At 53.5% G+C, this 15,017-nt stretch overlaps 4 protein-coding genes across 4 annotated transcripts; 1 reads left to right on the top strand and 3 right to left on the bottom strand.

Annotated features, from left to right (window-relative positions):
* Positions 1–2,435: 2,435 nt before the first annotated feature.
* Positions 2,436–3,748, bottom strand: M406DRAFT_334441 (uncharacterized protein; the record flags this gene model as incomplete). Its single annotated transcript, XM_040920940.1, has 4 exons — positions 2,436–2,590; positions 2,701–3,024; positions 3,211–3,465; positions 3,610–3,748. The coding sequence occupies 4 exons, from the start codon at positions 3,746–3,748 to the stop codon at positions 2,436–2,438; spliced, it is 873 nt and encodes a 290-aa protein (XP_040771801.1).
* Positions 3,749–7,408: 3,660 nt separating this feature from the next.
* On the bottom strand, positions 7,409–8,734 carry M406DRAFT_63957 (uncharacterized protein; the record flags this gene model as incomplete). The annotated part of the gene is made up of 1 exon (XM_040924861.1): positions 7,409–8,734. The coding sequence occupies one exon, from the start codon at positions 8,732–8,734 to the stop codon at positions 7,409–7,411; it is 1,326 nt and encodes a 441-aa protein (XP_040771802.1).
* A 1,745-nt stretch (positions 8,735–10,479) lies between these two features.
* On the bottom strand, positions 10,480–11,856 carry M406DRAFT_296264 (NAD(P)-binding protein; the record flags this gene model as incomplete). Its single annotated transcript, XM_040919238.1, has 3 exons — positions 10,480–11,190; positions 11,258–11,726; positions 11,791–11,856. 3 exons carry the CDS (start codon positions 11,854–11,856, stop codon positions 10,658–10,660), a joined length of 1,068 nt encoding a protein of 355 aa, XP_040771803.1. The 3' UTR covers positions 10,480–10,657.
* A 371-nt stretch (positions 11,857–12,227) lies between these two features.
* Positions 12,228–13,557, top strand: M406DRAFT_358352 (uncharacterized protein). Its single transcript, XM_040923875.1, has 2 exons — positions 12,228–12,822; positions 12,895–13,557. The coding sequence occupies exons 1-2, from the start codon at positions 12,299–12,301 to the stop codon at positions 13,193–13,195; spliced, it is 825 nt and encodes a 274-aa protein (XP_040771804.1). The 5' UTR covers positions 12,228–12,298; the 3' UTR covers positions 13,196–13,557.
* Positions 13,558–15,017: the final 1,460 nt, after the last annotated feature.

Genomic DNA, 15,017 nt, shown 5'->3' on the forward strand with positions numbered 1-15,017 from the left:
TGCCTAAATGACGATGCCCTATTTCTCTTTTGGCTCCTTCCGGGTTCCTCTCCTCCCCCACCCCAAATTTCCTCGCCGTACCGGGGCGGCCGGGCAGGCAGGCTGGTGGGCACTGGCACGAAATGGAAATGGACCTAGACTGGCAGGCAACATCCGCCCCTCCCACCCCACCTGCTGGATGTATATTTTTCCCCTTCTCTTCTTTTTTTTTCCTTTTTTTTTTTTTTTTTTTTTCCCCCCTTCCTTCAATACTGCGGCTGCCACGGCAATAATATGGCATTGATCGCGATCGTCGTATACTATGGTGTATCTTTCTTTTTTTAGTGTGAAGCGCCAACGTTGCAAGAGCGTGATGCGGTGATCATGTCTCATTCCTTTGATATGATCTGTCATCCCGGATCCGGACACGCGTGGCGTAGCGCTCCCTCCTCACCTGCTCTCCTCAGGCCTCTCTCTCTATATCTCTCCGCCAAGGTGAAGAGGCTGAAGTGAACGAAGACCGAACCCTCACCGGTCCACCCCCATCATTTTGTTCCTGTTTCCTTTTACTCCCCCGCCTGGGGATGGGCTGGTTTGGTGATTCAGAAGAGCCGTGTGTGTGTGTGTGTGTGTGTGTGCGCCCTCATATGTGTTTGGAAGAATTTGTGTAAGCTGGTGGGTGTGGGTGGCTACTGTGTGTCATGGGCTCTTAGTTCGACGTGCCAAGACTTGTCGGTCAGCATCTTGGATCTTGGGCGTTTCTGGACGCAAGGGGAGCGAAAGGAGACACGCAGAGAGAGAATTTGTGTGGGTGAGTTGCGACAGAGAGTAGAAGCCACAAAGAGACACACACAGAGAGAGGGCGCAGCAGGTTCGTTTGAGCCGACGGAGTTACGCGTGGTGTGGCAGCTGTGGTATGGCAAGCCCATTCTGCATCCGTCTTCGTTGCACCGCCACCATCGGTGAGACAGCAGCTTCTACATAGTACATGTCACCATAGGGGTTTTTTTTGATGGAGGTGTGGAACAGACCGAGTGATGTGTACGTGTTCAGTGAGAATTTTTTGGATCAATTTTTCACATAGCCAGTCTATAACGTACCGCACCAGAGAAAGGAAGGGAAAGAAGAAAGAAACGCCATTCGTCCATGGTCCCTGGAAATGTATCCATCCAATCCATCCCACCTCCATACTCCCTTCTCCAGAGAATGATAGAATATATAAAAATTCAAAAAAAAAAAAAAACAAAAAAAAAACTTCACCTCATCCTTGAGGTATGATGCATGGGTATCTATCTCCCCTTTCCGTCCAAGTGTACCTACCAATTTTCCTACTACGCCTTCCATTCATGTTCAAAAGGGGGTGGTGGTCAAGTACCTCATGCTTTCCTATCCTCATAGTCGTATACTCCTTTGCGTGTGTGGGAGAGGTGTGTGTGTGTGCCTGTGTGTGTGTATGGGTTTGCTTGTCCATTCATGATCTATACATGTACGTGTTTGTTATGGGTGATGAGATGTGAAGAGAATAAGATCGCGTGGCTAGAGGAAGAGAGAAGACCGTGTCGACAGTAAGAGAGGCCACACCTTGTCAACAACACAAGCTACCCGGCGTGAGGGTATGCTGCTGGGACATCTCCCCTTGAACTGGACCCGGGCCGCGCATCTGTCGTCTTTGGCTGTTGTCGAAGACCATGAAGGGCGACTCAGGACTCTACATGGTGTGGCGGCCTATGGTAGAGATCATCTTCGAATGTGCTTCCATGCAGGCTTCCATGCAGGCCCCCGGGGGGAGGGGGGTGACATGACAGTTGCCAACACGACGCTTCTGACTCGACAAGACTTGTCGGGGATGAAACCCGGTCAGAGTAGGAGGTGCTGCCGTGGCGCGAGAGCTTGCCGGTCACGAGGGGTAGCTTGCCAGCCGCAAGACGAGGAGGGGAGTGTGGGGGAGGGAAGCTTGCCCGCGCGGTGCGTTTGAGACAGGGCTGGGGGTTTTTTTCTTTTCTTTTCTTCTTAAGCTGTCGAGTCGGTCGGATCCTGGGGTTCGGGCGCGTGAAAGATGACGTCGTAATCCCAATGAAATAAACTCTGCTTGTTATCTCGTAGTCAAGCTTGGAAGTAAAGGCAGGCCGGACAGGGTGTTTCCAGTGGCTGGAGACCAGATAAGGTTCGCCAAGCCTGACATCGCCGGCTGAATCGCTCACCCCTGATACCGACAAGGGGGGGGAGCAGCATGTATCATCACCCCGCAGGTGCTGCAGACACGGATAGTATGTGCCGCGGTAGCATTTCTCAGTATCTGCTGCGGCGCATCGCACGAGACTCTGTATAGCAAGCTTCCCAGATGCATCTCTCCCCGAATCGTTCGGTCTTTTTTTTCTTTTTTTTCTTTTTTCTTTCGTGTTTTCTGGTTTGTTGCCGAGATTCATCCAGGGATTGATAGAGTTGTCTTGCGCAGATCACGGCAGGTTGGGATACGGTGCTTGCGAAACCCCATACATTGTCGAGTATGCTGCTTGGTTCCATGGTTGCTGCGCGCTTTGATGCATCGAGTACTGCTGGGACCCTGGACCGTGCTGGTGGCCTGATGTTGGTCGAGACTGGAAGCTATGCTCTGTTGCTGTTGTTCACGACTCATGTTAATTTAAGACATCGAAGACTCGTGTGAAAAGAGGAGGGTGGTGGCGCAGTATAGGGCTGCTGCTGCTGAGAGTCTGTGCTTACCTGAGTCGACACCCGCCTCAAACTCCACCTGGCTGCCGCTATGATATGGGACGCTGGTTGGCGCGGCGATAGAGTCGATTAGAGGAGCTGAGACAGCCGCCGTAGTCATGAACCTGCCGTACTCCTCAGGGGCGCACGACGCAGGGCTCGACACAGAAGTAGGCACGGTGACAGGAATCGTGCTGTCCCAGGCCTCTGGCGCAGGCGTTGGCATATGAGGGTAGCTGCTGTATGGGTCCGAGGTGGCACGGATGCCATGTCCATAGGCGCTGGAGCGGCCAACGACCGGGCTGCTGTGCAGTGAGGAGTGCGCATCATCGTAAACTGTATTCCCAGTTAGTGGTCTGATGGTCTGATCCTGTCGGCGCTAGAAGGGGGGCTCGAGAGGAGAAAGAAGGTTGGAGAAGGCGTGTAGGGGTGGTGGGATCGACACTTCGAGTGAATGTGACTGTGATAGTGGTGCGCAACGGGGCGGGAAGGCTGGTATCTCTCTTGGGACTCATTGCTTACCACCGTAGGGCTCAGAAGGCGCGACAGGCACGCCCGATCTCAACGCCTTGTTCTCATCCTCAAGAGCTTGGATCCTGCGGATGAGGCGCTGGTACTCCTGGTCGCGGTCCGCAATACTCCTCAGGCGGGCCACCTCGGTCTCAAGTTTCTCGATGTGCTCCTTGGTCCTGGCCCTGATGGCGCGCTGGGCCTCACGGTCGTTGGCCCTCTTTCGTGCGAGCTGAGAAGGCGTGAGAGTAGAGACACTTCGTGTTCCTGTGTCATGTGGAAGAAAAAAAGGAAGGTCGAGTCAGTCACAATATTCAGCCGTTCCGCATTGCTTGTCTTTCCTCTCGGGGGGGTTTTTTTTTTCAGGAGGAGGGGGGGGGGGGAAGGAGAACAAGAAAAATGGATCCTTACCCTTCCTCTTGGTGGACTTGTGCTCACCCGAGGACGTGGACGAGGTTCGCGGCGAGTCTCTGTCCATATCGATGTTGGTATCAATAGGCGCGGGAATTGGTGCTGTTGTCCGAACGTGAGAAGTTGTCGCGTAAGTCATGGTGGTTGACGATGAATGTACTGGTGGCTGTCTTGTACCTTGAGGCTTGAGGAGAGGGTTTATGGTAACGATGAAGGTGTAGGAGGGAATTGTCGCGCAACCAAAAGAGAAGAACGTTGCTGGATACACTTGATATCAGCTGAGTGTGTACTGTGAGAGTATCCTCCCAAAGATCCACACTGTCTCCATTTCTGGGGTGGCTAGTCTTATTTATACAGGCTGGGTGAGGTATTGAGGGAGAGGGAGTGTGTTCGCAGCGGCAGGCACGAGCAACCAAGATCCCAGCGGCCCAAATGATCCCTGTGCTTGAGACTACTATAGTATCCGGCAAAGGGCCACTGAGGGCCCAGACTTTCAGAAGCCCGCATGCACGGGAAGGTGGGCGGATGACTTTTGACTTACATAGTAGTGGTACTGTGGGCGATTGATTTCTCTCGATCTTTCTCACACACTACTTCGTACTGGGGTCGCCGAGACACCTAGGCTCTGTGTGGTTTTTCCTTTTTCCCCTTCCCTTTGCTCCCCTCTTCCTTCTCTACTCCACGATAGGGCGGATTTGCTCGCGAGAGGTGGGACGTGTTGGCAGGACCCTCTTGTTGCTGGGGCTGAATCTGGCCACAGATGAAGGGAGGGAGGAAGAAAAAAAAGATGTCCTTAGGGGGGGGGGGGCGCGCGCGGAACAGCGGTGCACTCGATGGTGGAGAGTATATTATGTATTTTCTACCCCGACAGCGGGCATGGTTGTAGGTGTGTCTGCCTCTCCCTCTCTTTTCATTCCCCTCTCGCCCTCTTTCTCTCCCTCTTTTGGCCCTGCAAGAAGCGACGAATCCCAGACGACAGCAGGAGGGTAGCGAGAGCCAAGGCCCACCAGAGGGCGCTGGGATACCCAGTGCGGCTGCGACAGGACCTACTTGTAAATTGCGAAGTTTGTGGTATCATCAGCAAGGCAAAAAAGCCCCAAATTTTAAGGTTCAGACCAGCAAGACGAGCCTGGGGTCTACCTTGCCGTCTTCGACATGTACCTGCGGATCCTCTCTCCAGGGACGGATAGGGTAAGTCCCGTTGAAAGCACACCCTGGTCAAGAGAAACCTTTTTTCGCTTCCCTCGGAACGGGGGGGGGGGGTTATTGAAGACGTCAGAGCAGGACGCAGACTCTTTCTCTTTTCTCTTGGGGTCTGGTGTGTATGTGTTTTGGCGTGGCGTGTGTGCCACACACGCATCGCGGATCCGCGATATCAGAGTATGAAGCGGGGGAAAAAAGGGAAAAAAAAAAAAAAAGGAAAAATAAGAGAGCCATCGACAAGCCTTACTTTGTACTTTGATCAACCTTTGATCAGCCAACGTATCCGTATCCCCGTTCTCGTCGCAACGGCATATGCAGCCCCTGCAGCGTTTTCTGCGATCCTGCCAGCTTTTCATGTGTCTCGGATGTATGAGTTACCCACATTGACGTGCGACTGCAGGACACTGCCTTGATTTCGACTTGGTATTGACCCGGTCATTTGACCCTCTCTAAAAGATAAAATTCGTCTCGAAAGCCAAAAGAGAGAGGAAGGGAAGAAGAGAAGACGCGCAAGTGTACGCCAGAACGGGTACGAGCTGTCTCTCTGGTCGGGAATAATTGGGCCTGCGGGTATGCTGTACATACCATGCTGTACATAGCAGTCAGTAGAACAGCAAACCATGGACAAAACAGGGCAATCGGTCCCAGTTGTTGCCTTGTCTTGTCCAAGTCTCCAATCCAAAATTGCCTATTGAAGTGGGTTTTGACCTGGCACAAAGCGCTAAGTGTATCTAGGACCATCGCATTGAGCCAGGACACATCGATTCTGGAAAGGCTTACCCCATATACACCTGAAGCTTGGCGGATGTACCTCGTGGCGCGGCGACGTGGTAACCGGTAATATCAGCAATAGACGAGAGGGGAGAGGCTTGTTAGACGCAGGCCACATGACCGAAGCCGCGCGCAACAGCATGATGGTTGCGTTATTTGATCGTCAGATATTCCACCGCCCCTCCATGCGCCCCAAAAAAGATGCAACGCCTGTTTTTACCTTCTCACCTCCTTCTTTCCCCTCCCCTCCCTTTTGTCTCGTTCTGTAGGCAAATGACTGACTATCAGCCGACGAAATCCATCTCGGACAATCTTGCGATACTCGTCTTCTTGCCACCCTGCTTTGGCTTGGTGTCGCCCTCCTGAGGCGGCTAGCCCAAAAAACAAAAAAACAAAAAAAGGTTTCTTTTTAGAGACGCCAAGGTAGTGCATCCGATGGCGGTGACGAAGGCATGAAATAAAATCTTACAGCGGCACTCCGCCACGAATTTCAACCCAGGGTCATTGCTCAACCATCCGTCCAGCACGCTAGATTAGTGGCATGAAAGACCTGTTGGAACAGAACCTCGAGATCCTTTTCTCTTTCCTCTTTGCTGACCCCGTGACGGATGGATCGTTTCTTTAGTCCTCGAGCGCGGGAAAAATAAAGCAACCAAGAGGTAACGAAATCATCTCGCTCGATCATGGTCGTCGACTGAAATACAACGCCCGTTTGATTTTATCTTCTCCCCCCCCCTTTTCTCCCTCTACAAAAACAATTGCTAAGCCCCTCCTGTCGCTTGGCGACCACACCAAACCGGGCCGGGACAACACGGTGGTGGGGCTGCATTGTGATTAGCCGGCAGGTTTGATTGGTGAGATGGCCTAGTCGGGTCGTCAAAACAAGCTGTTTTTTCCTAGGACCGTCAATTTTGCAAGCTATATCGAGCCGATCGGCTCTCTCTGCACCAGCCCCTGCCCAGCGAACTGGTGCACGGGATCCGAGGGGTTGGATTTCGCTCGGATAGTGAAACATGACATTTGCAAGCGATGTGTCAAGGTCACGTAAGGCTTAACCTTGTGACTATTAGGCCTGCGTAAGCAGCTGGTCAGGGTTAGAAAGCCTGCCTCGTGGTTGCGCCAGGTCGTACTGTGCACACAAAGGGGCTGAAGCAATCCATGGAGCAAATGAGGTTTTTTTCTTAAGGTAAAAAAAAAAAAAAGAGCCAAAGGACGAGAGGATTGAGTTATATTCAGGAGCCTTGGCCTTTGTTGGTCTCAGATGCTCCGCAGTGGCTGCTGACGAACGGCGATCTCGAGTTGGTCATTTCGATATTGGCCCAGTGATCGCCACAGCAATTGTGAGCAAGGTACCGTGATGAAATGAGTCTGTGGAGGCGGGCGACCCTTAGCTTTGCTAAATGACAAGATTCTGTTTTGAAGATGGGTCTGTATCGAAGCTCCGGCCACCCTCTTCCCGTACTAGAATAGCCCGTCATAGGCTAGGGTTGCAGACCCGGTTTCTAGCATTGCCAAGGATGAATGCACGAGGGGATCGTCTGTTTCTTGGTCGATTGTGACGGGCGCTGTGGGCATCAGAACGCAAACAGCGTTAGATCGACGATCGGTTCAACAAACCTTCTTCCTTCCCTCTTTTGTGATATCTCTGTCTAGCTCAACGCAAGCGAGCTTAGTATATGCGCCGACGAAGCGCTGCCTGCCGCCTGCGCGCTGGATGCGTGCGAATACGCTGCTGCGAATACGGCTCGGTTCCCACGCAGTCGATCCTATGTAGCATCACGAATGTCTGATCGGTGGATGGAGATGTCGCAACACCCCACGTCGATCACTGCTCTGCCTCCTCGTCCTCGGGACTGACGTCCTTGACAGCTGCTTCCACCAGGGCCCCCATATCCCCAACCTCTGTCGGTCCGCTGAAACCTTCGGGAGGAAGAGCCCACGTGGGCAGGGGGCTCACATACCTCCAGGCGCCATCCTTATCTTCGTATCTCAGACTGTGCAGCCACAGCGACAGTTCATGAGTGCCCGGATCGGTGTACAGTGGAGTCTGACATATGTCACAAATCTGCCCAGACATCTTCTCGGCCCGACGCTTCTCGTAATCATTCACCATCTCGTCATAATATGCAACGGCTGAGGCCACATCCTCCTTTCCCATTCGAGAAAGCCGGCTGATGATATCCTCGTCGCTGTTGAGGCTGGCGTCGGCGTCGTTACAGCCGAGATCAAATCCCCAAACCTTCTGGTTGGCGTAAATTGGGTCGTTCTGGATAGGGTGGCCCAGGAATTGGAGGTGGACACGCAATTGATGCGTGCGCCCCGTAACCGGCATGCACCGGACGATGGAGTACCCCTCCTTTTGCTGCCACGCGCGCCCGTCCCCACTTGGGGTCCCTGCAGACAAGTCTGCCTCGCCCTTGGCGGTGGGCTCGTCTTCCTTCTCGCGGGGCGGGTAATATGCTAAGCGTTGGAAGACAGTGCGGGCGTGTTTTCCGTTGGCCCTGACGCGATTCAGGCCAAGTTTAGGCGAGATTGCCAGAATTGGCTGGTTGCACACCACCTCTCCGTCTGGAAACCTGCCCTTCACACGGGCAATGTACTCCTTCCGCACAGTCCGGTCAGCGATCTGGCTGCCCAGCTTTACAGCCGCCTTGGGGTTCTTGGCGATGAACATGATGCCGCTGGTGAGCCTGTCGAGACGGTTGCACGGGTAGGCGAGCCAGGAGGGGCCCCGCTCCGATTTCATGATCTCCGTCACTGAGTTGTAGTTGTAGCGGCCTGAGGGGTGGACGGGTACGCCCGAGGGTTTATTGAGGACAATCATGTCGTTGTCTTCATGCAGGATGCCAATGGGGTCAGCCGTGACCGGAGGTTCGTGTCGGTGAAGTGTATGAGTGATGCAGTCTCCATTCTTCAGCACGTAGTGGGGGCCCACGGTCTTGCCGTTCACTGCCACTTCCCCACCTTCCATGGCACGCCGGTAGTACTCGAGTGGGCGGTCCCGGAACTCGGAGTCGAAAATATCGATAAGCTGCCTCCCTCGCCAGCGTTCTTTGCACCAGGTGGTGTAGGTAAAATGGTACGGAGCCACCCTCCGAAGGCCGTCCTCCAAGTAGTATGGCCTGGGCCACGGGTCGGCAGGCGTTGTCATAACTTTGGGCAGAGAAGGCTCTTCCTTCTTGGGTCGTTTGTTTGCTTGCTCTGGTGCTTGTTGATCAGGGAGCTTGCTGTCGAGCACGCACCCCTGGGTTCTCTCAAACGCCACTTTCTCGTCGGCCGTCTTCCCAGAAGGATGAACGGAAAGTGAGGGAGAAGAAGGAATCGCAACGAGGCTCATTCGTCTGCTGCTGGTGGTGGTGGTCATGGCGCGGCTCACACGCCGGGTGAACAGCGCAGAAATGTGAATCCGCGCCAGCGTCGATAGAAGAGCGCCCGAGAGCACCTGGTGAGGGATTCCCGAAATTGCTCCTTGCGATTTCAAGAGAGGCGACTCCTCAGGTCTCTGAAAAGGCGAGGAAGAGAGGCAAGGTTGGAATTATTCAAGTCACTGAAGAAAGTCGTTGAATTTTGACCTGGGTGATTACCTAAGGCGCTGCAGGTTTGTGCGGGCAGAACGTGAGTGGACAGTCCAGAGAGTGAGCTCCAGGCGGTTGTAATGCTGGTTAGGCCCAGCTGTCGGGGTGGTAACAGCGGTACTGATTGGCTTACAGGGTATTACTCGACTGCTGCTGTAGTGGGGCGGCGGCACTAGGCTAGGCCAGGCTCTGGGGGAACATCACCAATTGCCAAGGAGCATATCGCCTCGGCACGGAATTGGCCTCGGGAACATCTGGCATCTATCTGCCTGAGAGAACCGCTCCCCCAGGTACAACCGTCTCGGGCAGATTTGGTGCCACAGAGATCTGGATCTAGAATCCGGGGAAAGCTCATTCATCATCTGGATAGGAAGCGGGAAGCTGAGTCAAGTTCCCAGTCCCCCCTACCCACGACGAACAAGACCCACGAGACGTCCTCAGCCCTGCCAGGCCCCTCTTGACACGAGTCGCATCCATCATCGCGAGCCGCCCAAACACAATCCCCGGCCTATTCCCAGTGTATCCCGTGAGGGCTCGTTAGGAGAAACACACAGTGACACACAGAACGAACGCCCGGCCTGCCCTGGCGAAGGACCCGACTGTCTGGACCAGGATCCACGGGGGCAAAAAGAAAAAGAACCTCTTCGCCGGCACTTGATCTTCGACGCGGATCTTGCCGAAATTCCCCATCACAGGCGACACGGATATAGGCCCCTTTTCTATCTCGTTTTCTCTTGGACCCATCCAAAAATAGATCACTCTTTTTCACAGATGGCCAAGTACGAACAGCTCAAGACCCGCCAGCGGAAGGACTATCCCTTCATCCTAGACTACCGGACAAGGTGGTCAGACAATGACCAGTAAGTGCCGCTCTCCGGGAGGCATCAAGTGCCGCGTCTAACGTGCAGGTGCTGCAGGTATGCGCATATGAACAACACGATTTATATACAGCTGTTCGATGCCGTTGTCAACACATATCTAATCCAGCACTGCGGGCTGCGCCCCACAGATGGAGAGCAGTTTGGCATGGTCGGTGAGTGAGACCACAATACTCCGGCGTCTGACCCGCGTTTGTATCAATCAGCCTTGTTATTGAGACAGATGCACGCCCTCCCTAGTACATTCTCACACCGACTACTTCGAGTCCCTCTCTTTTCCGGCTGTGGCTGAGCTTGCCATGAGGGTAAACAAGCTGGGCAAATCGTCCGTCACGTACGAGATTGCCGTGTTCGAGAAGGGGTTCGACAAGGTTCGGGCCGTGGGAGAATTTGTACAGGTCCTCGTCGATCGCTCGACCAGCAGGCCCAATGTCAACGGGATGAACGAGACAATGAGGAAGGGTCTGGAGCGCATTTCTACAGAGGCGGGTCCGAGCAAGCTATAGACTTTCCCTTCAGGTTTCGAATTTAAAAGCTCAAGACATCGAGTCGCTCGGAAAGTACTGGGCACTTCACGATATGGAGTCCACATATCGACGGAATGTAGCTCATGAGGCGGGCTTACTGAAGCTGCAACGTCTTCGCCGCGCCGTCCTCGTCGGCGCTCTTCAACATCTGCTCCAGCAACTCTAAGTCGCCTAGGGTGACCTCTGGCGTGAGCAGCGGGTCCTCCTTGCCTCCGGCCATAGCAAGCCCCCAGGCATGCACCTCCTCCCTGACGCCAGCCCCAACCGTGAACGGAAAGTCCTTCTCCTCCTTCCGTCCATCCTTGTATACTACCCAGCCCTTGTCGCCGTCGATTGTTACGCTGCCATTCTCACAGGCCACCTGGTACTCGGCTTGCCGGGGTATCGTCGTTCCCCAGCTGCAGCTGAAGGAGCCAACAGCGCCTGATTTGGTCTTGATGATTGCTCCCAACGTATCGACCGGTGCAAGGTGTTTCTGCGCAAGAAAACTGTAGCCAACCACGCTCGCAGGCTTTTCGTCACCCAAGAACATGCGAATGGCGGCAGTGCTGTGCACGCCACCGTCAAGCAGGAAGCCGTAGCTATGTGTGGGGTTCTTCCTCCAAGCGGTCTGGAAGTACTTGTTATCTTGTCACCACGTCTCACGTTAGCAAGCCCTCGCCCCCTGGCCGGAGACTTAGTTATCTACACTTACCCTCTTTACAGAGCTGAAACACCTTAAAGTGGAAGCCGATCACTTTGCCCAGCCCTCTTGCCTGCTCCGCTGCCCACACGAATTTGGGCAGGAACCTAAACTGCTCTGCGATACTCCACATCGGCGCCGAGACGCCCTGCTCCTTTACGACGGCCCGGTACGCCTGCACAAGCTTCTTTGCGCCTTCGACATCGGGCCCCACCGGCTTCTCGGACAGAACATGCTTGCCGGCCTTTAACGCCGCCTCCACATATGAAGGCTGGCTTGCGATAGGGAGTGCGATAATTACGCCAAGTATGTCTTTCCGCGCCAGAACATCTGCGAAGGTCCTGCCGGGCTCAGAGTCCTCTGAGTACACCTCAACCGGACTGTGGCCGAGGGGCAGGAGCTTGTGCGTCTCTTTGGCTGAGGCGAGGCTTCGGGAGTAGATGATCTTGAGGTGGAGGAGGGAGGTGGCGAGGACGGCGGGCTAAGGGCGACGTCAGTGAATATCAACTACGCAAACGAATGGGACACAGCCATGAGTGACGAACCAAGTGTTGCTCCTTCACGAAGATGCCGCCTCCTATGATCGCAATAGGCACAGGTTGGGACGACATTGTTGCCTCGGGGTGCATGTACTTGTTTGGATGACAGTCTTTATTTGGACAGCCAAAGTCCTGGACAGATCACGCTCTTGGAGAACACATCGAGCGGGTAAGTGCGTTAAGCTCCTTGACTTTATGATACCCCTATACCCCTCCTTTGCTCCTCCTCTCCCTTGCTACGGGAATATGTGGGGTCTCAACGCCAAACCCCGGCCGATTTCGCCGCCGACGCAAGGCGCCGGTCACAACGCCGTTTCCCGTTCCACAAGGATGTTGTCACCCTGAGTCACTCCGTGCCTGCGACGTCACCTATCAGCGCTAGAACAAACAACAACTCTAGCTGGCCTCTCCCATCTTTTAACCTCGTCTTTATCGCAGATATCACGCACAGTATTGTATATGCCATTCCACAATCTCCACACCCCCAAGGTAGCAAAGCCCTCAACAAACAAACATGGGATCCTTTTACGAAACAATGCCCCGATCCCTTTTCCAGTGGATCCTGGCCCAGAAAATTTTCTGGGTCGCCACGGCGCCACTATCCGGATCCGGGCATGTCAACATCTCGCCAAAGGGCGGTTCGTACTTTGGCCTGATTGACGACAAGACGTTCTGGTATATGGACCTGACGGGCTCGGGCTCGGAAACCATCGCACATTTGTACGAGAAGGGCAACGGTCGGATTACGGTGCTATTCAATGCCTTTGAGGGCCCGCCGAGGATCCTGCGGCTGTTCGGCCACGGCGAGGTATTCGAAAACGGCACGGGCCCCTTTGAGGAATTTGTAAAGAAGCACGATGTTACGATCCTCCCCGGCACGAGGGCTATTGTGCTTGCCCATATCCACCAGGTTGGCACGAGTTGTGGGTTCTCAGTTCCATTCTACGAATACAAGGAGCATCGGAATACTCTGAATCAGTATTTCGAGAAAAAGGATGCCAAGTTCAGGGCGGGAAACGAGAAAGAGAGCATGCCAAGGTGAGCTGCCGCCCTCCTTTTTGCTAAACAGTCGATACATGGTGGCGGACACTGAAAGCTGACGCCGAACAGGTACTGGGCCCAGAAGAACTCATGGTCCATGGACGGGCTCCCGGCGCTTCACGTGGCCCAGAAGACCATGGTCCAAGAGAAGATCCAGCCTTCAAAGAAGATGGTTGGACCCCGTGCGCCTTCACAATACCAAAACGCCAATCGTTTCGGTCTCGAACATCTGATCCTCGTGGCACTCGCGACGGCCATCCTCACTACCTTCGTGATGAGTTTTGGTGCAGAGACAGCCCGTACTGTGGCGGTCAAATTACACGCAAGCACGAGTCCGTGGGTGGGAACACCATTGAGAACGGCCTCATGACCTCAAGGTGGTCGGACAATTTATGCTTTTGCTGTGTTTCAGAACTAGCCTATAAGAGGCGCCGTGGCCTGCAATTTTTCCCTCTTTAGTCTTGTGTTTGTGTCCTGAAGTGTGGACCATTAGGGTGGTGCAGAAAACCCGTGGTCACAGCCTTGCACGTGTCTGCCGTTGTTATTAAGGCTATTACGTAGGCGCTCCCCAGAAACCCTACGAAACTTCATTAACAGCAAGCGGCGAGGCTTGTTGACTTGGGCAAGGAAGATATCTGACGGATCCCCGAGTTTGCGGTCTGTCTGTAGAGTTGAATAACCAAATGGAACATCAACACATGTGTCCTACATCAATGTCAAGGGCTTCTCCTCAAACCGGTCCCCAACAAGTGATATTGCAGACGCCTTTTCCAAACCTCTCATCATCGCTCCCTAGCGCAGCGATCAAGACTTTCAAGATTGTGTCTTGGCTTTGTATGTTGAGGTCACTGGTGTTACTTCTCACTCCTTGGCACTTTCACGGGGACAGATACCAAATAGATACTCGATTTGCGTTTAGCCGATGTATCTGGCAAATCCCATGTTATTATTCTGCAGCTATGTTGAGTGGGTCACAGATTAGGACTGAGTTCGTTTGAGCCATACCAGTGTCACAACACAATGTACGTTCACACACCATTTTGTCTAGCACCCCTGTAGCACCCTATAACTTTTCCTGTACAATTTTTTTTCCAAGTAGTTTATCTAACCCATCCATGGCCCTCTTCCACAGTCTTCAGCAGGTATGAGTGCCAGGACCATTGATCCCACACTGCTCGGGCCGACTATCGCGAGACCATTCGAGCTGAAGAGTACGGAGGAGGCGGCTCCGTCGAGGAGTGTGTGAGGTGTACCGCAGTAGGAATAGTCGGCCCATTGGTATGGGATTGGTTGATGACGACTGATGTTTGGAAGGTCCGAGGAGGACGTGGACATCTCCAGCTTCCCTGTCTCTCAAGATCTGCCATGACGGTTTCCTGTGCCGCGATGCTTCGCGATGTGGCGACGCATAGGAGGATGATCATGACCCAAACACACAAACCAACTGCAACGCCAATGTATAACCCGGAGGGTGGAGATTGTGATGACATGTCGGAAGCGGGGAAAAGGTTGGCTTTGCTCGTTCAACCGTCGAAAGATGTGAGTTGACAAAGAAGACGAAGTGGAAGTCTCGATTCTGTGTTGCAATGGCTTTTGGACTCAGTCTCGAAACAGAGAGAGAGGCATTCCGGACTCAAATACTGGCAAACACAGAAAGCATAACCTAACCCCAAGTGGCACTGCCTCCTTCCTGGAACCAAAATTTTGATCATGATCTATCGAGAGAAGGGGGAAAACTACTCGTCTCTGACCAGTGCACTGCGCCTTCCATTCAGCCTAACCAGGCTTCCAAGGGCATCGCTGACAGTCACCAAAATAGGGTTTCGAGAAGACCTAATTACTAGGAAACCAAGGTCCAATCAATGATTGCACTTCCAAAAATTCGAATGTAGAAAAAGAAAAGAGATATCGTGTCTGACTGTTGTCCCCCACCCCCCTCCCTTCCTTTTTTTCTTTTTTGATTTTCTTTCTTGTTATTTTCCTTTGATAACTAACGGAAACAAGGCGCCAAGTAGAAGAAGACAGTGCTTGGGGTGATGGCTTGCGATGGCAACTGCTAGTCAGGGGCCGATTCCCATTAGTATGTTCTACCGAAGAACAAGCGTCCTCTTAACAAGTGCTATCAACCCTCCCCCTCCCCCCCCAAAAAAAGCCCTGAGCATTCCACGCCTCAGACTCTAAGTCAGATTTCC

Source organism: Cryphonectria parasitica (genome assembly GCF_011745365.1).
Source record: "Cryphonectria parasitica EP155 unplaced genomic scaffold M406scaffold_9, whole genome shotgun sequence".
Taxonomy (NCBI): domain Eukaryota; kingdom Fungi; phylum Ascomycota; class Sordariomycetes; order Diaporthales; family Cryphonectriaceae; genus Cryphonectria; species Cryphonectria parasitica.